At 37.1% G+C, this 22177-nt stretch overlaps 1 protein-coding gene across 1 annotated transcript in view; it reads right to left on the reverse strand.

Annotated features, from left to right (window-relative positions):
* Positions 1 to 11897, reverse strand: part of ptprb (protein tyrosine phosphatase receptor type b) — a 28582-nt gene extending 16685 nt beyond the window's left edge. The window contains exons 1-8 of the mRNA XM_026224357.1: positions 11376 to 11897; positions 10923 to 11211; positions 8267 to 8530; positions 6272 to 6544; positions 4929 to 5198; positions 2574 to 2846; positions 1506 to 1772; positions 605 to 865 (exon numbers count right to left, since the gene is read on the reverse strand). Coding sequence (XP_026080142.1) covers positions 605 to 865; positions 1506 to 1772; positions 2574 to 2846; positions 4929 to 5198; positions 6272 to 6544; positions 8267 to 8530; positions 10923 to 11211; positions 11376 to 11429 — 1951 coding nt within the window. The 5' untranslated portion in view covers positions 11430 to 11897. The remainder of the gene's footprint in view (positions 1 to 604; positions 866 to 1505; positions 1773 to 2573; positions 2847 to 4928; positions 5199 to 6271; positions 6545 to 8266; positions 8531 to 10922; positions 11212 to 11375) is intronic.
* Between the last annotated feature and the right edge of the window lie 10280 nt (positions 11898 to 22177).

Below are 22177 nucleotides of genomic sequence, written 5' to 3' on the forward strand. Positions count from 1 at the left end.
TATCACTATGTTGTGTTTGTTTCCGTTTTTTGTTTAGAAGATAACTGAGCCTTTAAATATCCTTTATAAATGCTTTACAAGGCATAACTAGTCCTCACTTTAGATGAGCTCACATAAATAGTTAACTGACCACTACTAAATGCTTTATAACTACCGGAAATTACTTCATTTCTTGTGATCTTATGAATCACTGGCAACTCCTAAATAACTGGTTTGTAAATAATGCTATACTTCATTGAGAAATGATAAATTGATCATGAATAAAGTATGAAAATACAATTATTAAACACATTATAGATATGCTTTTAAATCAAGAACAAAACATTTATATCTGTATTTATAAACTGCTAATTACTGTCTATTAATACTTTATAAATTATGAATTATCTGTTTACTAATGCTTAATTAATGATTAATAGTGTGCAGTTATTATAAAGTGTTATCGAAAAGGCATATTAGTTGGATTATAAAAGTATATTAGTAATGTACAACAAGAACAAAATAATACTATTGATTCATTACTGTTATGAAGATTTAAGGTTTTGATTTTGCTATGAAATTTCTGAAATGTAACGATACAAATGATGGTGTTATTAATGCTTACGTGTTCTTTCCTGCACAAGCGTGTGGTTTTTGAAACTGCCGCTGTGTGTGGTAATGGAGATGCTGTACAGTCGGCCAGGAACCAAACTCCTGAACACACACTCGGTGGTTGCTTTAGACACGGCGAGAGTGTGTACGATGATCTCCTGGTCCTTTAGCATCACCATGTAATTGTCCACATCTCCTTCTGCTGCCTTCCAGGACACGTTCAGAAAATCTGGACCGCTGTTAGTCACAGTAATGTCAGAAACAGCAGCGGGCACTAAAAACCAAAGAGAGAAGGTGACAGTATGTCAAGAATAATAATAATCATTAGGATAGACAAATAAAGGTCACTATACTGTTTGAAATACTCAAACTTCTCAGAATTTCTTTTTTTTTTTTCTAACTGAAGGATCTTTTTTTAATTTTTGTGCATCCCATACTCAAACATTTACACAACTTACACTTGACTTTACTGTAGCTGTGTATTAAATTGTAATATGAGAAAATATTATAACACTAAAAATGATGCATTACTTGTTTAATCAATTAGAAGGCTTTGACTGGATGTGTCTGTATGGTGTCTAGCTGCTATAAAATGTGTAACTATTCTCCATTGTTTGGGCAACTTCACAAGAGTTCATTAAACGCTGGCTGAAAATAGAAAGAGCATTTGAGCCCGACAGGATGTGTTTAATATGACCCGCTCCTTTTATGCAGAGCTTCCTGAAATTCCATAAATCCCCTTTGTATTGACCTGCAAATTGTTTTGCATTTCTGTTTTGCATTTAATCTGTGGGAAAATAGTTACGGGGAAATATAAGATCTATATTATTAGTTTATTAATAGAATATTTTACACAGTCTGAAAGTGCATACCATGATTTTTTTTTAAATGTATTTCGTCTGGGTTAATGTTACCTGTACGACATTCGGCCTCAGCTAATTTGGAAGTCTGTGATCCGCTGACCGTGGTAACTAGTAATTTGTGTAAAGCACCGGGTCTGAGGAAGGGAAGCAGGGTGGAGGTTGTGTTTGCTGAAACAAACACATTGTGCACCGTCTCTCCGTTCCATAACAGAGTTAAGTTGTAGAAATCCAGATCTCCAGATGGTTTCTCCCAGCTTGCACTCAGACTATCTGATTTTCCCTGGTTACTTAGTTTCAGGTGATTCACCTTTAAAGGCACTGAGAACACATCATTTGATTACAATCAGATTCTTTCAGTATTTCCTATAATAATTCAACACACTTCTATTTGTTAATATAAGTTAATGCATTGAAATTATTCAGATTACAATTGTTGATTGTTTGTTCATAATGTATTAACTTGCTGAAAAGCTAGAATATAAAAGCGCAACATTTTTTAGGAAAAAAATAGAACGTAGAAATAACCTCGAACCAACATCACATAATTATGAAAAGTTTTGTTCATTGTTTTGTTTTTTTTATTAGTTAGTTCACTTATAGTTTACATGGATTAACTAATGTTTACATATATCACCCTATTGTAAAGAGTTACTGAAAATAAATTTATAACATTTCGACATTTATATTTAAAAAATAAAAAAAATAATTCTGTTATCATATGGTTCATTTTATACAACCTAAAATCATTCCGTACCCACATTTTAGATTTTAGTGTGAATTAAAATGAGGTAGTGCTGGACAGAAGTACTTATTTTTTTTCTGGTAACGTTTTACAATAAAGTTCCATTTGTTAACATTATTTACCTACATTAGTTTACATGAACTAGCAATTACTGCATGTATTATTATTATTAGTTAATCTCAGCAATTATTAATACATTATTAAAATCAAAAGTTGTATCTTTTAATATTATTTAATGGGCAAACAAACTAACTAGAATTCATTCGTTTTGAAATTAGACATAACTTACTGTAGTCCTATAGACAGTAATGGTTATTACTTTCTAGTGTTATAGTAGCACCGAGTAATTTTCTAAGAAAATGGCAATATAAGCTTACATGTTCTTCCCTTTACTGTAGCAGAACTCCGCAGGTTCTTTGTGGTAGTGGTTACAGTAATGTCAAACAGACGACCAGGCGTGAGGACATTAAATGTGCACTCTCTCATGTCACGACTCAACGTTCGTGTCTGAAGAGCTGTAGATGTGTTGCTTTGAAAAAGTTGTACGATGTAATTGTCGCGGGATGATGAGCCCAAGGGGTGAGTCCACAGAGCGCTTAGGGAGGTCTCGTCTGAGTGACGGATGTGCAATTGAGATACTGGCGGAAGACCTGAAAAGAAATAGACCAATACCAAAAGAAATATGTTACAAAACCCAAACTACAGTTTGAAATAGTTTTAGGAATAAAAAAAAACAACAGTATTATTTTCAAAAAATTAGATTACAGGGCATTTTTTTGGGGTGGGGTGGGGGGGGGGGTTACAAATATAAATGTGAAGTAAAAAAGGTTATGTTATAAACAACTTAATTTTAAGGTTAAATTTTGTTGTCACAATTCAAAAATTGAATATAAATTTAACCAGAAAAGTTTAGTGAGTGTTGTTTTCACAGAAAAAATTATGTTGAATTACTGTTTGTGTCTTGGGGCGATACTTAGGAAGAAGTAAGATTCAAAATTCTGCAGACTTATATTAATATTAAATAACTTATAATTTTGTGTTGAAGTCACATGACAAAAAGGCATAGCATATTACATTTACTATTGTTTTAAAAAGCAGACCGTGTGGTCTACACATTATACAGTGTGCTTGAGTTCCATTCCAAACACGGCTTAAAATCCTATTCTCCCAAGACAAATGAAAACACACTTTTTTTTTTTAAATGGAGGAGGGTTGTGCCCAATCAGTCCACTCTTAAAAAGCTGAGACAATTACTGGCAGCAATGGTTCCATGAAGAAAATTTCACATGCTTGGAGCCTTTCCATTGGACAGTAGGTTTTTTGAATGACTAAAATAGTGCTTTCGAGAACTGCTAACTGAAAGGTTTTTTTTGTAGAAACCAAAATTGTCCTTTGGCATCGCTGTGAAAACCTGTACTACAGTAATACCTTTGTATTTCTGTCATTAACTGCAACAAGTGCTTTGCGACATTTTGACAGTAAATGAATATTTTATTTCCATGCTTTAGAAACATTCCTGTAAAAACTGCTAGAGTCTACATGTGAAAAATGGGGGAAATCTAAAAACAATCTAAGAAAGAAACACAAGTGAGTATTTAAGAAGAAAATTTTTAGATTCTCATTGCATTTCAGTGAACTATTCATAATATACAGCAGTAGTTCCTAACCATATTCCTGGTGTACCAATAATACTCCATAATTAAACACAACTGATTCAACTTATCAGCTAACTAGTGGAGGCTCCAACACTTGAAATGGGCATCAGTCAAAGGCCACGTCCACATGTACAGTACACAAGTATTTTTTTTTAAACTTTATAAAAGTTTTTCCTTCTTCTGTTTTAAAAAAAATCTCTGTCCACATGAAAATGCAAACCCATGCTATGGTGCACTGTCAAGAGCACGCCAAACAAACAGGTGGTGATATAATTTCAACCATAAAGCCATATTGACCAATCAGAAGCCTGACAAAGTTTCCATTATAAGAAGATAACAGCAATTGCTCCAACGTCACAAACCAAAAACTCAGATTTCGCTGTCTACAGGAAAACATTGCAACCAGAGTTTTTGAAAATCCTCACCATAGCAGGCATTTTCAAAAATGCTTGGTTTCAGTGACCTGTCATTATGTTTGCGTGTGGAATAACGGCCAAACCGCGTAGAAAAAGCTGCAGTTTTGAAAATGACCGCATTCGTTTGGACAGGGCCAAAGATTAAACTGGAGAAGAGATACAAGAATGTAGTGTCTGTTGTCTTATTCATATTTGAAACGAAGAAAAAAGAAAGTAATAAGGCCAAACGGAACATAGCAGACTAAAAAAGAGCTCTTGCCACAAATATACTTATGATAACCAGTGTTAAATATTTTCCTGATTAGAAAAAAGCGGTCCTGAAATTCAGACACAAACACTTTTAAAGGCTTGTACACAATTATAGCCATTATAGTATGAATGATGAATATATAAAACAGTATAAAACAGAAAAATTTCAAAAACAGATAAAATGTGTCTTCAGTGATTTTTATATTATTTATAGTTATTTAGAGCAGCAATTCACAACTACATTCCTGGGGAACCACTGCTCTGCACATCTGCTTAATTCAGTCCATGGGGCTCTCTTAAGAAGCCAATGATCTGAATCAGCTGCGTTAAATAAGGAAGAAATACAAAATTTGATGGCACCCCAAGACTGGAGTTACAAATCAACCAATTTAGAGAATCAGCACATGGTTACCTATTTCCTCCTCGTAATAGACTGTATTAGCCAGGCCTCCATTCTCTACACTGACTGCCATGCTGTACACTCTGCCAGGCTGCAGATTTAACCATGACAAGAGTATTTCCTTTGCCATTCTGTCCACAGTTTGGTTAGCAAGGATTTCACTTCCATTTGAAAGCACTACACGGATATGCTCCCATTCTCCGGAAGGGAGAGTCCAAGTGATCTTTAGTGCGCCACGATCAGACAGGTTCTCCATCACCAGATCTGACACCTTTCCTGGTTCTAATAAGGAAAACACAATGTTAAATGCAAATAGTAAAAACTATCAATTAAAATTATTAAATTAAATCTATTTAATTAAATTACAAAAAAATATCAAATTTAATAGCAGCATTCTACAAATGTATTCTCATTAAAACTACTAAAGTTATTCAGTCAAAAGCGATGAAAAAATTCATTTTTTTCTTTCATTTTAGATAGACAGCAACAGGGACTATACATTAGGCTCCTGTGAATATATACTGTAAATATAATAGACACCTGAGACTTATATTACATCTTGTAAAAGGCCACTGAGGTCAGTGTTTAATAGTCTTTTAAATGTGTCACTCACCATCACAGTGGTGAGAAAACAGCAGTTAAGAAAGCATCTAATCAAAAGCACCTATTGATAACAATGTGGATAAGAAGAAATTAAAACAGAAGCTAAACAGAAGAAAATAAAATATTTAGATGGGAAGGAGGAAAATTGTGGTATTGGTAATAATAATGGTAGTGTTTACTAGCTGAAGTGAACTTTCTTTTGTCTGAAGTGACCTCAGTTTCACTTAAAATATAATTTTAAAGTTTCTGTGTAGTAATATAACATCAGTGTTTTTTGTTGCTTCTGTTATTGTTGGCAAACAATAATGCAGCTTGAAATTTTGTTCAGGCTTTTGAAAGAGCTTTGTTTCAAATATTTTGATGTAGAAAAAGCGCTCACACAACTGAAAAGAGGTGGTAGAAAAAGAGCTTTTGTTTTTGTTTTGAAAGCACAAGGCCACAACAAATGAGGCAGTATTAATTTTTTGTTCTTCAAATCATGACTTCAGGCCAGCCAGATTTTAATTCTGACTAGTGCAGTTCCAAACAACACATTTCACAATGATTATGTATTAGGTCAGGTGGTATTTTGAGGCTGTTAGAATGTCTTTGATCACATGAGCATCAACATTAAAAAAGCAATCTGACTGAATACGTCTCCAAAATGTACTCATATTTATGAATTAGTAAGTCACTGTTGAAAAAAAAGTGTCTTAGAGCACTTACAGCATAAAAGTGCACTCATAAGAAGTTCTCAAGTTATTTGTTCTTACCAGTTTTTACTGTGATCCATGTATTATTAGAAAGTGTTCCACTCCTGGTGCTGACTGACACCTGGTAGGTCATTCCAGGACTCAGACTGTCAAACACTACATCTGTACTATTAGGGGACACGGCTTTCTCAAAAGAGTTTGAACCAGGTAATGTCAGATTAACAAGGTAACTGTCTATATCACCAGAAGCTTTATCCCACAGAACTCTGAGGGTTTTCTGGTTGCCATTGTTGTCATTGTTCACCACTCTGAGGTTAGAGACAGCAGCTGGTACTGTAAAGGGAGAGGAAGAGGTCAATTACATTTCGTTTAAATATGTTATAATGTATATGTTTAAAGTCTGAGAGAGAGAGAGAGAGAGAGAGAGAGAGAAAGAGAGAGTTTTATCTTCATAATGTTTCATCAAAATGTAATATAACTTTCTTCACTATCGTTTATAATAACCCATTTTTTCCAGACAATTTTTTATATCATATTCTGTTTGGGAAAACACCACATTACAGAAATAAAATGAAATGCGACACTACACGCGTTTCCATTAACCTTAAAATTGCACAAATTTAATTGAAAATACGCTTAATAGAAACGCATACATTTCACAAAAATGCTCATATATTGCACAAAATGTTTTTAAGCTTGCATTAGTTGGTTTTTCAGTCAATGCAAAAAATGAATAATTTGCAAGACTGCGATGGAAACTTTTTTTTAATTTTAATTACTGGTCAAATGGTGGATGTAAAAAGTCATATGATCATTCTTCTATGTACCATAACCTCCAAGAAACACTTAATATGTGGCTGCTCTCCAGTATAAGGGGAACTTTCCATAACTTAGACAATTACACCAGTATAAGGGGCTTTCCACGCTTAGACAATTGACACTGCACATGTCTGTGGTGCAGTGTGGCGCTGATACAGCCACTGAAGCTGATTACAGCCACTCCAGTAAATTCTTGTGTTTATTCCAGTCGTGCCACACACTTTTCTGAAGCCCAAATCCATCAAAATCCATAGCCATGACTTGATCGTGAGAGGCAAAAGGTTACGTTTTAAACACATAACATAAGATAAATGGAAATGCTGTCATTTTGCAATACTTTTTAATTCGCATTTATAAAATATCGCCATGGTTTTGCGCAAATTTATAATGGAAATGCACCAACTGTTTTCAAAGTACTGACTAAGGTGAATAAGGTCATTTTAAAAATATAAAATGCAGTTACATTTCCTTGAATGGCATTTTTCCACAATACAAAGAGAAAATAACGGTATTTTTAACGGTAACGGTATTTGAAACCTGTTTTTGAAACATTGCATTTTAACTGGCCCCCAAAACACTACTGATGTTTAAATAAATAGGCAAAATGTTTACTATTGTGTAGGAGTGTGTAAAATATTCCATTTGTTAACAAATGCTTCTTTTGTGAAGTTCATGTAATTCATGGTATCAGTTGATGGTTGAAAATTTCAAAGAAATTAATTTTTGGTTTTATTCTCAAAAATATATTGAATGACTAAACCTGACCACTTTAGATCTATAGCACTGTATACAAACAGATTGTGTCAAAAGGGCTTCAGGATAATTTGATAAGCCAAACAAACTGAATATAATCAAGTTACGTATGTTTAAGAATTAGCTGTCAAGATCTCACAGTGTGATAATGAACATAGTAAATCAAACAAAATTGCGCAAAAATTCAATGAATGTAGGAAATAATAATTAGTGCAGTGTTTTAAGATTGATATAGCATGACGTAACTTAACAGAACACAAGGAGACAAAGGTGACCTTTCAGCGCTAAAAACAGGAAAGGGTGTTAACATGTCTGCCTAAAATATAGCATAGGAAAATCATACAGGCACAGATACATGATCACAGCCACAAACACACACACACATATTTATAAAAGTGTTGAAAGAAGTGACATTTTAGTGTCTGTATTGTCAAATATGTTAATTTATTTTAATTAATAACTGACGATTTAAATGAAAAATACCTGTTTGTGCTTGTCTAGACACTGAATTCTGTAGCTCTCCAACCTCTGTAATCACAGTGATATTGTAGAGTCGTCCAGGAATCAGCCCTTTTATTGTGCATGAGGTGGCTGTGCTGGCAACTGTTGAATTCCAGATCGAACCCACACCACTGCTGTCTATAAGCATGATCCAGTATCGCTCGGTTTTGCCTGGACCAGGCTGCCATGAAATTTCCAAGCTGTTTGTATCTCCAGAAACCCAAAGATTTTCCACTGCTGAAGGCCCTAACCAAAAGACATTTAGAAATCCTATCAACAGTGTGGAAAATAATAATAATAATAAATAAAATATTTAAAATATAATTAATTGATGCATTAAATGTTAAAATCTACATAAAAAATATTTTAAAGTGAATCTATATGTAGCAGGCATTATATTTAAAACATTTAAGATGTGTATATAAGACACATTGAAATGTTTTAGATGTGTATATAAGGCATATTTAAATTTACTGCAATTAAGTAATATCTTGCAAATCATAAGCAGTGATCCCTTTGGTTTTGTGGCTTATTACAGACAGTATCAGAACAATCCTTATGGTAAAATGGTCTGTAAAAGCTCTTACACAGAAACGAATAGGTGTGGACATTATGTGTCCTGCTGTGAATTATTCTTAGAGAAGGGAGCAGCATGTCTAGCAACCTACTGTATGTGCAAACATGATAACGCCAATCCTTGCTTTTTTAAGAAATCTCCCTCCTAATGAGGCTTTGTTGAAAGGGTATTGTGAGAAGGCAGGATAAGAAACCTTTAAGGTTGAAGGTCAAATTCAGGCAACCTCTTCTAATGACTTTTTTTACGCTCTTTCCCCTTGAGACCCAGTCATTGTTTTTTTTTTTTTTTTTTTACATTTTTTGATCAAGTTAATTATCCAAGCTTACTAATAAAATGCAATATTAATCAATCACCAAAATACAAAATTAAATTAACTGGCCCCACATCGTCTTTTGTTTTAATCACTGAAATCTGAACAGAAGGAGCCTCTGTATGTCTGGTGATGTTTTTATGAATATTTACAACTAAAGATTTCTAGACACTTTTTATACTTTGTTCTCAAATGCAACCAGTGGTAACCTAAATATCCCAAATACCTTTGGGGTCCACTGTACATGTTATATAAGCATTACTGTAATCAGATCTCTGAGAGCTAACGAGTCTTTGTGTATATTAGAACAAAAGAACAATGAGCCGGATGGGAGGGGGAGAACAGACTGAAAGAAATGACCCACAGTCAAACTCCTGTTTTGGAGTTTAGCCCAGTTGCAAATACACAGCACATTATCAGTACAAGCCAACCTTTCCTCATATTTAGAGAAGCTTTTGACACTTGGCCATTTGGATTTGGACACAGAACTCTAGATTTACATAAGTCCTCCATACTCCAGTTATTCCCATAAAGAGGATTTGAAGCACAAAAGTGTGTAATTATGAATATTCTGAATTTCCCAAATGGGTCAATGCAGACAGATGCGCCAAGTCATTTTGGCAGACTCTGTGCCTGCTCCAAAGTTTATGTGTATATGGAGGCCTGCACATGACATGCGAGAAAAAATAAATAAATTATCCACACGATTTACTAATTAATTCGCTCCATTTATAAATCAGGTGCACAATTTAGCAAATAGAGGGAACGAATTAGAAAATTGTACGCATTGAGAAAATTTGTTGAGAGGGAACAAAATAGAAATTGTGCATATGATTTAGCCTACTATTTTTTTTTACATATATGTTTAACCTTTTACTTCTGCCTTGTAGATTGTAATCTTACATTTTTTAAGATAATCATGATCATGATTTTCAAAATTTGTAAGCATTATAAACTTTCATTATTATAATTACTATTTTCTGCAATACTGCAAAAGCCAATAAATACCGTTTTTTTTTTTTTTTTTTTTTTTTGTGAGGGAAACGGTGATGTAAACTTCCAGAATGGCTTACAAAAACATTATCATTGCAACTTTTATCATGCGTTTTATGAGGCTCCAGTGGCTATGAGATATTTTGCATATTTCGTCTTATATTATATAGTTAAACAATTGTTTTAATCAAAAGTTATACACAACATGACTGTAAAATTATATTCTTTTTGCAAGCACAGAAAGTTTATATTTTTATTTATATATTTATCATCAAACACACAATATAAATATTGAATGAATGAATAAATATCCACTTGGCAACATTTTAATTACAACTAACTGTAAGTAAATGTTCTTTGTGGTTTATATGATGGTAAGTTAACCCCTCTGAAGTCACATTTTTAGTGCATTAGAAAAATGTTTAAAAGACAGCTTATGTTTAGCTTGCTATTTTATTATATTATTATTTCTGCTGCTGCAGTTGTTGTTGTGTACAGTAATTTTCATGAAATACCTTCACTTTTTGTCAGTATGGGCTATGTTGGGCCATTGAATGTCATTTGATAAAAAAAAAAAGCAATAATAAAATCAAAACTACACTGAATAAGGCTTCAAAAAAAGTTATATCAGCTTTTTTTTACTTAAAAATCTAAATTTTAGAAGTCTATTCAATGAGTAACCGTATTGATTTGACTTGCATCAGACTGAACACAATGCAAATAATACAACATTCGATATTAATAAGCAAGATTCTTACTAGTTGGTAGGGGGACCGTATGTTGAGTCTGTTGTTCTCCATCCACTTTTGATATTATATCCAGGTGATGCCACGTTCCAGGATCTAAATTCTCAATTTTGCACTCAAAATGTGTCAAATGTTCCTGGTCTTGATGACAGTCTTTTGAGTCATTGTGTCTGTCCCTGACAGAAACCGTGTATTGGCATTTCACATCTTCATTATTCAGTGTAATGTGTATCGAGTCTGTGGTAGAAATGGTCTTCACAACTTTAATGCTACATTCCTGTGTGTCTACCACCACGGTACTCTAAAAAATAAAATAAAAATAAAGAAAAGAAGAAGAAAAAAGTGAGAAACAACTGAACTGATAAAACAGTTTACAGAAGTCCACATACAGAAAAGTATTTTTGCAAGTTGAAATCAAGGGTAGTATAATTATTATATATTTTTTTAATGTTTATTAAAACTTACCAATATTCCACATGCTACCCAAACAGCTACATGAATGGCTTTTTTTCTCAGCATTATTATTTTTTCTCTTTTCTCTTTTTTTTTTAAAGACGTTTTTAGTCAATACACCAAAATCCAGCTGAAAAAGGCATATCGTTCCTTAGTATATATTCCAGAGAGTTCTTTTAAAGTACTTTTCGGAAAATCCAGTCTGGAGGATCTCTGTGGGAACTGCTCACTTTCACTCATTAGCCCACAACAATCAGGAAAGTGTGAAGCCAAACAATCCTGTCACTAAAGGATATCCTCCATCAGATGTCTAGTGAACCATTGTTTTTGGTAGTCCAGTGGAGACACGTAGCACAGTCTCTCTAAAATACTCAAACTGTAATAGACTAGCACAAAAATAGGCAAAAAATGTGTTTCTTCAGCATGCGTGCTCCATCAGAAGCTTTAAGGTCATAAATGCCGGTGAATTTGAACTTTTGCTGAAACAATAGATGTCAATGACTTTCTGCTCCATGAACATTCAATACAGCCCAACCCCACTTCCTTCCTGTGTTCTCAGCGCTCCTGCAGAAGTATGTGTTGAACAGAGAAATCTTGTAATTGATTTGCAAATGTTATTGCATCACAAAAAGTCCATAAAACTAAATTATTTCATTTTTAAGATCATTTGTATATCATACATTTTTGAATGTAAAAAAACAAAAACAAATGAAAAATGTTTTAGGAGACATGGGTCTAACATCAAGAACAATGCAGCAATGGCAGACATATAAAAGTTAGTTTAGTGTATACATGACGTTGGCTTTGAAGGTTCAGTGCAGAGCTGTATATGAAGCAGACTGTGCATCAGACTGTGAGCTGGTGACTACACAACTGCAGGCTTTAGAAGGTGCTGTACTATTGGCGTTCCCTGGACAGTTTGTACTCTCTGGAACATTGGCATACCCCGAAACACTGGCAAATCCTGAAATGCTGTTACACCCTGAAACATTGGCACACCCTGGAAACCTAGTTGTGCTGGTATAAGTATTGGATACCAGCTGCATCGATGATCAAGGCACTTATTGTGTAACCAGCATCTGACTCTACACTGGTGCCTTTGGTCTGAGAGTAGGTCGCCCAACATAATTCTGCCTCTGCTTTGCCTGACCTGCTGTGCTCTCTGGTAGATTGTACTGGTGTTGCTCCGCTGGTTGTTCTGGCTGAGTCCGTAGACGCTTGGCAACCTGGGAAGTCTCAGGGACTTCAGGGAGGGTCTGAGGCAGTTGGATGCCCTGAAGCAGCACATATCTTTTCACCAAACCATCTATAGTCATTTCCAGTCCTGCTCCTTCCTGGACTGTCAGCACACTTTTTGGAATGCTTGTCACTTAAAGTGCGGTTATGAGAATATCAGATGACCACTTCCTGCCTCACTTATTTAAGGCCACCAGTCAAGGACCTTTCCTTTAGGAACACTTCTGAAAGGAAGGCTGCTTCAAGATTTTAGTCACTCAATCAAACTAGCTTTCGGATGTGCATGACAGATACTCCAATTTGAAATGAGCCAAAATACCAGCATGTACTGTATGATCCTGTGTTTCTGGTTTTGCATACTCTTTCAGCCTTCCAGTTCATTGAACAGTACATTGAACATAGGAAACAGTTCCAACTCAGACTGAAGAGAGATGAGCCAGTGATATTCAATTGTTGAAACAAGTACTTAAATTTTATGGTTTCTCATTGCTTATGTAAAAGTTAAGCTGATGAAGACATTTATTCACTTTGTATGCTTTAGACATGTAAAATATCCTCATTTCACATAATTATTGGGTGCGTTACGTTATTGTGTGATAGCGTAAATGAACTAGTAAATGGAACCAGTGCATTGAAACGAACTGCCAATAGGACCAGTTTGCAGAAAATAATCTTATTTCCCCACTGCCTAAGACTATGGTTTAAGTAATAATGCTGTAAATAATGTTCAATTTCTTGCATAGACTGATTGTTTTGCTTCATCACTCCTCTATTCATCATCAAGAGCCACAGGTTCAACTTATGAAAACAGTTACCTACTTGGATGGGCTAAGAGTAAGTACCGTATTTTTCGGACTAAAAGTCACGCAAGACCAGCCAAACTATGGAAAAAAGTGTGACTTATAGTCCGGAAAATACGGCACATTACAGGCAAATTTTAATTTATTGTGAACTATTCCTTTAATATCTCCTTCTCTGTTGAGTTGGAAACACAGAACAAAGGTGTGTTCTCTAAAAACTGTGTTCAATAACGGTTGTTCAGATTCACTCTCCTAACTTTTCAGTGTGTATCTATCTTGACAGAAGGACTGACTGATGCAAGTATGAATCCAAAAAACTCGGATCCACTTGGAGAACCAGTCGATTCTCTCCACCAAGATCTTGAATGCCACATAGTCATATTTGTTGATCTTGGACGAACTCACAGAGACTGTAACATCCTATATTAGTTTCTGTGAGGATATATTCATTCCTACCAGAACTTATTTAACATTCAGCAATGATAATCCATGGTTTACAGCCAAATTCAGACATCTTCGTCAGGCCAAAGAGGCTGCCTAGAGAAATGGGGGCAGAGCCTTGTGCAATCAGACCAAGAACACGTGGAATAAAGAGATTATAGAGGCTAAAAGGAACTAAGCTAAAAAGTTGAAATATCAGTTCACTTCCAATGACTCAACTTCAGTGTGGTAAGGTCAGAGAGCCATGACAAATTACAAGACACCATTCCCCTGCAATGAGGCGAATCAACAACTTGCTAACAATTTTTATTGTAGATTTGAAACCCTCCCCCCCCCCCCCCCACACACTCATTCTGACCATCTCTCTACACAACTGTTAATACCTCCAGCAGGAAGAACAAAAGAAGAAAGGCACCTGGCCCAGATGGTGTTACACCAGCCTGTCTGAAAACCTGTGCTGAACAGCTGGCCCCCATCTTTTCACAGATCTTCTACAGGTCCCTGGAGTGGTGTAAAGTCCGTTCCTGCTTCAAAATGCTCCACCATCATCCCTGTTCCAAAGAAACCCAAGATAACAGGACTTAACGGCTACCGACCTGTGGCTCTAACGTCTGTCATCATAAAGTTGTTTGAAAAACTGGTTCTGGCTTATCAGAAGGATATCACTGGACCCTTACTGGACCCCCTGCAGTTTACCAAGGAAACAGGTCCATGGATTATGCAGTAAACATGGGACTGCACTTCATCCTGCAACATCTGGACAAAACAGGGACTTATGTGAGGATCCTGTTTGTGGAGTTTAGATTGGCTTTCAACACCATCATCTCAACAGACCTCCAAACCAAACAGACCCAGCTCTCTTTTCCTAGCTCTATTTGTCAGTGAATCACCAGCTTTCTGACAGATAGGCAACGGCTAGTGACATTGGGGAAATACATGTCAAACAGTCACTCCAGCAACACTGGCGCCCCTCGGGGATGTGTTCTCTTCCCACTGCTCTTCTCCCTGTACACCAACGACTGCACATCTAAAGACCCCTCTGTCAAGCTCCTGAAGTTTGCAGACAACACTCTAGTCATCTGTCTCATTCTGGACGATGACATGTCTGCTTACAGACAAGAGGTTGAGCAGCTGGCTGTCTGGTGCAGTCTTAACAACCTGGTGCTGAACCTGCTCAAAACAGTGGAGATGATAGACTTCAGGAGGAACCCCCCCCCCCCCATACTCCCCCACTCACCACCAGAAACAGAACTGTGGGGGCAGAGGAGTCATTCAGATCTCTCAGGACCTGAAGTGGGACAATAACATTGATGTTTTGTGTCTCTCTACTAGTGCTTCTGGATCTTAGTGCTGCGTTCGACACCATAGATCATGACATACTCATAGATCGATTACAAAACTATACAGGTATTCAAGGGCAGGCTCTAAGATGGTTTAGATCCTACCTGTCCGATCGCTACCATTTTGTTTACTTAAATGGGGAGTCATCTAATTTATCATCAGTAAAAATGAATTGCCACAAGGATCCGTCCTAGGTTTCCTTCTGTTTTCAATATACATGTTGCCCCTTGGTAATATTATTAGAAAATACGGAATTAGTTTCCACTGTTATGCTGATGATACTCAGCTATATATCTCAATGAGACCAGATGAAACTTTTAAATTATCTAAGCTAACAGAGTGTGTTAAAAATGTAAAAGATTGGATGACAAATAATTTTCTCCAATTAAATTTGGATAAGACAGAGATATTAATTATTGGACCAAAAAACACTACACAGAATCTTGTAGATTACAATCTGCAACTAGACGGATGTACTGTTACTTCCTCTACAGTCAGAAATCTGGGTTTTATATTAGACAGCAAATTGTCTTTTGAAAGTCATATTTCCCATGTTACAAAAACAGCATTCTTCCATCTTAGAAACATTGCCAAGCTACTAAACATGTTATCTGTTTCTGATGCAGAAAAGCTAGTTCATGCATTTTTGACCTCTAGACTGGACTATTGTAATGCACTTCTAGGTGGCTGTCCTGCTTCTTCAATGAACAAGCTACAGGTAGTCCAAAATGCAGCAGCTAGAGTCCTTACCAGTTCAAGTATGGTAAGGTATAGGAAATGTGATCATATTATGACCATCATATTATACCAATTTTACAGTCTATGCACTGGCTACCTATTAAGTTCTGTGTCAGTTACAAATTATCATTACTTACCTAATGTATAAGACCCTAAATGGTTTAGCTCCTGCGTACCTAACTAGACTTCTACCATGTTACAATCCATCACGCTCCCTAAGGTCACAAAACACTCGACTTTTGGTAGTTCCTAAGATAGCAAAGTCCACTAAAGGAGGTAGGGCTTTTTCACATTTGGCTCCCAAACTCTGGAATAGCCTTCCTGATAATGTTCGGGGTTCAGACACAGTCTATCTGTTTAAATCTAGATTAAAAACGCATCTCTTTCGCTAAGCATGAATAATGTATCTTAAATTGTGAGTGTAGTAGCATCTGATCAAATGCGCATTTTTATTCATTAGATTGGGTTAAAGTAATTAATTTTACTTTGTTGGATCAGCAGCTATGCTAATAATGTCTCTATTTGTTTCTATGTTTTGCCTGTCTCTATTTGTTTCTATGTTTTGTTATGCAACTACGATTTACACAAGCTCCAGTCTGCATCCAGAACACCTGAGAAGAGATGATGCTGACCCCTCAGAGGACCCCAGATGATGCTTACCCTGAATAAACAAACAGAACTAACAAATATTGCTACAAGTGTGACTGCATCATATAATAATTATAAATTATTAATAATATTAATAATGTTCATCATCTGGCTGACTACGTCTTGACCACAACATTATTTTGCGTAGACTAGAACACTTTGTTGGCATTAATGGAAGTGCATTAGCATGGTTTAAATCATATATATACGACCGCCATCAATTCGTAGCAGTGAATGAAGAGGTATCATATTGATCACAAGTACAGTATGGAGTACCTCAAGGCTCAGTACTAGGACCATTACTCTTCACGCTTTACATGTTACCCTTGGGAGATATCATCAGGAAACATGGTGTTAGCTTTCACTGTTATGCTGATGATACTCAGCTCTATATTTCTTTGCGGCCCGCCAAAACACACCAATTTGAAAAACTAATGTAATGCATAGTCGATATAAAAAACTGGACGACACTTAATTTTCTACTGCTGAAAAAAAAACTAAAACAGAGGTGTTAATTATAGCCCCTAAAAAGTCTGCATGTAATAACCTAGAACACTGTCTAAGACTCGATGACTGCTCTGTCAATTCTTCGTCATCAGTAAGGAACCTAGGTGTGCTATTAGATAGCAATCTTTCATTAGAAAGCCACGTTTCTAGCATTTGTAAAACTGCATTTTTCCATCTCAAAAATATACCTAAATTACGGCCTATGCTCTCAATGTCAAATGCAGAAATGTTAATCCATGCATTTATGACCTCAAGGTTAGATTATTTTAATACTTTATTGGGTGGTTGTTCTGCATGCTTAGTAAAAAAACTACAGTTAGTCCAAAATGCAGCAGCAAGAGTTCTTACTAGAACCAGGAAGTAGGACCATATTAGCCCGGTCCTGTCAACACTGCACTTGCTACCTATCAAACATCGTATTGATTTTAAAATATTTCTTATTACTTATAAAGCCCTGAATGGTTTAGCACCTCAGTATTTGAATGAGCTCTTGTTACATTATAATCCTCCACGTCTGCTGCGTTCTCAAAACTCAAAACAATTTGAAAATACCTAAAATATCCAAATCAACTCCAGGCAGCAGATCCTTTTCCTATTTGGTGCCTAAACTCTGGAATAACCTACCTAACATTGTTCGGGAGGCAGACACACTCTTACAGTTTAAATCTAGATTAAAGACCCATCTCTTTAACCTGGCTTACACATAACACACTAATGTGCTTCTAATATCCAAATCCGTTAAAGGATTTTTAGGCTGCATTAATTAGGTAAACCGGAACCAGGAACACTTCCCATAACCCCTGATGTACTTGCTACATAATTAGAAGAATGGCATTACGCTAATATTAGTCTGTTTCTCTATTATTCTGAGGTCACCATAGCCACCAGATCCAGTCTGTATCCAAGTCAGAGGGTAATTGTAGTCACCTGGATCCAGTATGTATCCAGATCAGATGGTAGATCAGCACCTAGAAAGGACCTATACAGCACTAAAAGACAGTGGAGACCAGCACAAATAGAGCCCCAGATACAGATCCCCTTTAAAGACCTTGTCTAAGACGACCACCAGGACAAGACCACAGTTCAATTCATTTCAATTCAAGTTTATTTGTATAGCGCTTTTTAACATACAAATCGTTACACAGCAACTTTGCAGAAAATTATGTTTCTACAATATTTAGTAATAGCTTATAAGTGGTGAATGTCAGTTTGTGCACGTATGACAGGATTTTTAGAAAAATGAATACAAGACGTATTCAGCCAGACGATGAACATTATTAATATTATTAATAATTTATAATTATTATATGATGCAGTCACACTTGTAGCAATATGTGTTAGTTCTGTTTGTTGATTCAGGGTTAGCATCATCTGGGGTCATCTGAGGGGTCAGCATCATCTCTTCTCAGGTGTTCTGGATCCAGACTGGAGCTTGTGTAAATAGAGATCATTAGCATAGCTGCTGATCCAATAAAGTAAAATTAATTAGATTAACCCAAGCTAAAGAATAATTAATGCACATTTGATCAGATGCAACTACACTCACAATTTAAGATACATGATTTGAATGCTTTGCGAAAGAGATGCGTTTTTTAAACAGAGAGATTGTGTCTGAACCCCGAACATTATCAGGAAGGCTATTTCAGAGTTTGGGAGCCAAATGTGAAAAAGCTTTACCTCCTTTAGTGGACTTTGCTATCCTAGGAACTACCAAAAGTCCAGTGTTTTGTGACCTTAGGGAGCGTGATCGATTGTAAAGTGGTAGAAGGCTAGTTAGGTATGCAGGAGCTAAACCATTTAGGACCTTATAGGTAAGTAATGATAATTTGTAACTGATATGGAACTTATTAGGTAACCAGTGCAGAGACTGTAAAATTGGGGTAATATGATCACATTTTCTTGACCTGGTTAGGACTCTAGCTGCTACATTTTGGACTAATTGTAGCTTGTTTATTGAAGAAGCAGAACAGCCACCTAGAAGTGCATTAAAATACTCCAGTCTAGAGGTCATAAATGCATGAACTAGATTCTGAGTATTGTTTTTTGGTCCAATAATTAATATCTCTGTCTTATCCGAATTTAATTGGAGAAAATTATTTGTCATCCAATCTTTTACATTTTTAACACACTCTGTTAGCTTAGATAATTGAGAAGTTTCATCTGGTCTCGTTGAGATACATAGCTGAGTATCATCAGCATAACAGTGGAAGATAATTCTGTATTTTCTAATAATATTACCAAGGGGCAACATGTATATTGAAAACAGAAGGAAACCTAGGACCAAGGCTATTGCAGCCTTGATCTGACGCAAGAAGCAGGTCATTTGTAATTTTAACAAGTGCAGTTTCTGTGCTATGTTGGGGCCTGAAACCTGACTGAAATTCTTCATACAGATAATTTTTGTGCAGGAAGGTGCTTAATTGAGCAGACACAACTTTTTCAAAAATTTTAGACATAAATGGAAGATTTGAAATAGGCCTATAATTTGCTAGTTCACTAGGATCTAGTTTTGGTTTCTTAATAAGAGGCTTAAGAACCGCCAGCTTGAATGGTTTTGGGACGTGACCTAAAGATAACGACGAGTTAATGATATTGAGAAGCGGTTCTTCGGCTACAGGTAACAACTCTTTCAGTAATTTAGTGGGTACAGGATCTAATAAACATGTTGTTGGTTTAGATACATAGATAAGTTTATTTAGCTCTTCCTGTCCTATATTTGTAAAGCACTGCAGTTTATCTTTGGGTGCGATGGATGAAACTGAAGTGTTATATGCTGTAGAATCTACATTTGCTATTGTATTTCTAATGTCAAGCAGGGTACATCAAAACTATTATCTGTGATCATTTCATTTACAATAACTGCTTTGGGTGTGAGTGATCTAATATTTATGAGCACAAACTTTAAAGATTGTTTTTGTTCATTTACTTTACATGTTTTTGGTTTAATCAAGATAAGATTTTTAAATTAAATTTATATTTTGACCTCACTATTCGGGGAACAGACACAGTCTTAATAGATTTTACAGTGCAAGTACTTTTATCATTTAAGCGGGTGGAACAAAAGTCATCATAATAGTTATTTGAGAATTGTCTTACTAGTCACATGTGTCGTGAAGAGAGAGGACTCAAATGCAGAGGATAAGTGAAACAGTTTATTTGGTATAACCGTGATTCCAAAAATAATCCAATGTGTGATGACACACACATGAACAAAAACCAAGTGTAACAACTCCAGAGCTGTCCGTACAGTAACCTGTGGACACAGGCTGTGGAGACCACCACTGGTGCAATGCCCAACGGGACATGGAAAAAATAGACAGAGGATCTCGGGCACGCGGCTAACAAAAAAACGCCTCGTCTAGACGTCCAGAGCAACACAGTGGAAAACAGGTAAGGAAACAGACATGCAGTAAAGTCACAAAGACAACACAAAATCTACTGACAACAAGAGACAGACACAGCAGGGAATATAAGGGAAAATCGGAACAAGCGACATGTGAGGGCAATCAGCTTGTGATCTGCACACACCAGCGCCGATGTACCAGTGCTGATTGCCCAGGTCATGAGCTGCAGACAATGACAGGACACAGACAACAGGGAAGCAGATGAAGCACCCTGAACCATGACAGTACCACCTTCCCCTCAGGGACTCCTCCTGGCGTCCCCGGAGGACTCACCATGATGCCGATGGAATTGGTCAATGAGAGCGCTATCCAGAATGTCACGAGCCAGAATCCAGCATCTCTTCTCCGGACCATAGCCCTCCCAGACTACCAGGTATTGATAACCTCTACCCCTCCATCTCACATCAAGGAGCCACCATACCGTATAAGCAGGAGACCCCTCAATGAGCCTAGGAGGCTGAAGGACAGTGGTCTGGGGCTGAAGGGGGAAGCGAATGATGGGCTTTATCTTGGAGACATGAAACACCGGGCGGATATTCTTAAACTGGAGGGTTAAACTGAGTTGAACCGACACCGGACTGAGCACTTTAGAGATGGCAAACGGTCCAATAAATTTGGGTCCCAGTTTACCTGAGGGGAGTCTGAGAGGAATGACCATGGAGGACAACCAGACCTTCTGACTGCACATGTAAAGTGGTGACTTAGCACAGTGATGGTCCGCTGACACCTTGTTCCTGTCACCAGTTCAAGTGAGAGCCTCTCTGGCAATCCTCTACATACGGAGGCATCTCTGAATAAACGAGTGCGCAGATGGAACAGCGGCATCAGATTCTTGGGAGGGGAATAAGGGTGGCTGTTAGCCTAAACAGCACTGGAAGGGAGACAAACCCGTAGATGAGACCAGGAGGGAGTTATGAGCATACTCCACCATAGTTAATCTGGAACTTAACTTTCTGCGGACGCCACACAACGCAAGACTCTCTCCAGATCCTGGTTAGCACACTCAGCCTGACCGTTTGTCTGCGGGTGATACCCAGAGGAAAGACTCGCAGTCGCCCCCAGCTATCGACAGAACTCTGCCCAAAACTTAGACACAAATTGGGGACCCCTGTCAGAAACCACGTTCACCGGGAGGCCATGAATACTGAAAACTTGATCCAGAACAATAGTCGCTGTCTCCCTCGCTAAGGGAAATTTGGGGAGGGGAATAAAATGTGCGGCCTTCGAGAACCTGTCCACCACAGTAAGGACTACCGTGTTGCCGCTAGACAGAGGTAGGCCTGTGACGAAGTCCATAGCTATGTGTGACCAGGGTCTCGAAGGGACAGGCAGCCGCTGGAGTAACCCTGCTGGGGGTCGATTGGAGCCCTTCCCCACAGCACAAACAGGACATGCCGACACGAACTGACAAACGTCCCACACCATGGAAGGCCACCAGAAGCGTTACTTGATTAAACTACTACGAGTCGCTCCTGGGTGGCAAGTTAGTACGGACGAGTGACCCCACTGTAGGATGTTAGGTGTACGTAGGTGACCATTGCTACTACCCGATCGGGGGGCAGAATAGTCCGGTGAAGGATGGATTTTGGTTCAGCCTCAAAGATCCGCGAAAGTGCGTCAGGCTTACAATTCTTGGACCCCGGACGGTAGGAGATGTTAAAATTGATCCAACTGAAGAATAGTGCCCAGCGAGCCTGTT

Source organism: Carassius auratus, chromosome 4 (genome assembly GCF_003368295.1).
Source record: "Carassius auratus strain Wakin chromosome 4, ASM336829v1, whole genome shotgun sequence".
Classification (NCBI taxonomy): Eukaryota; Metazoa; Chordata; class Actinopteri; order Cypriniformes; family Cyprinidae; genus Carassius; species Carassius auratus.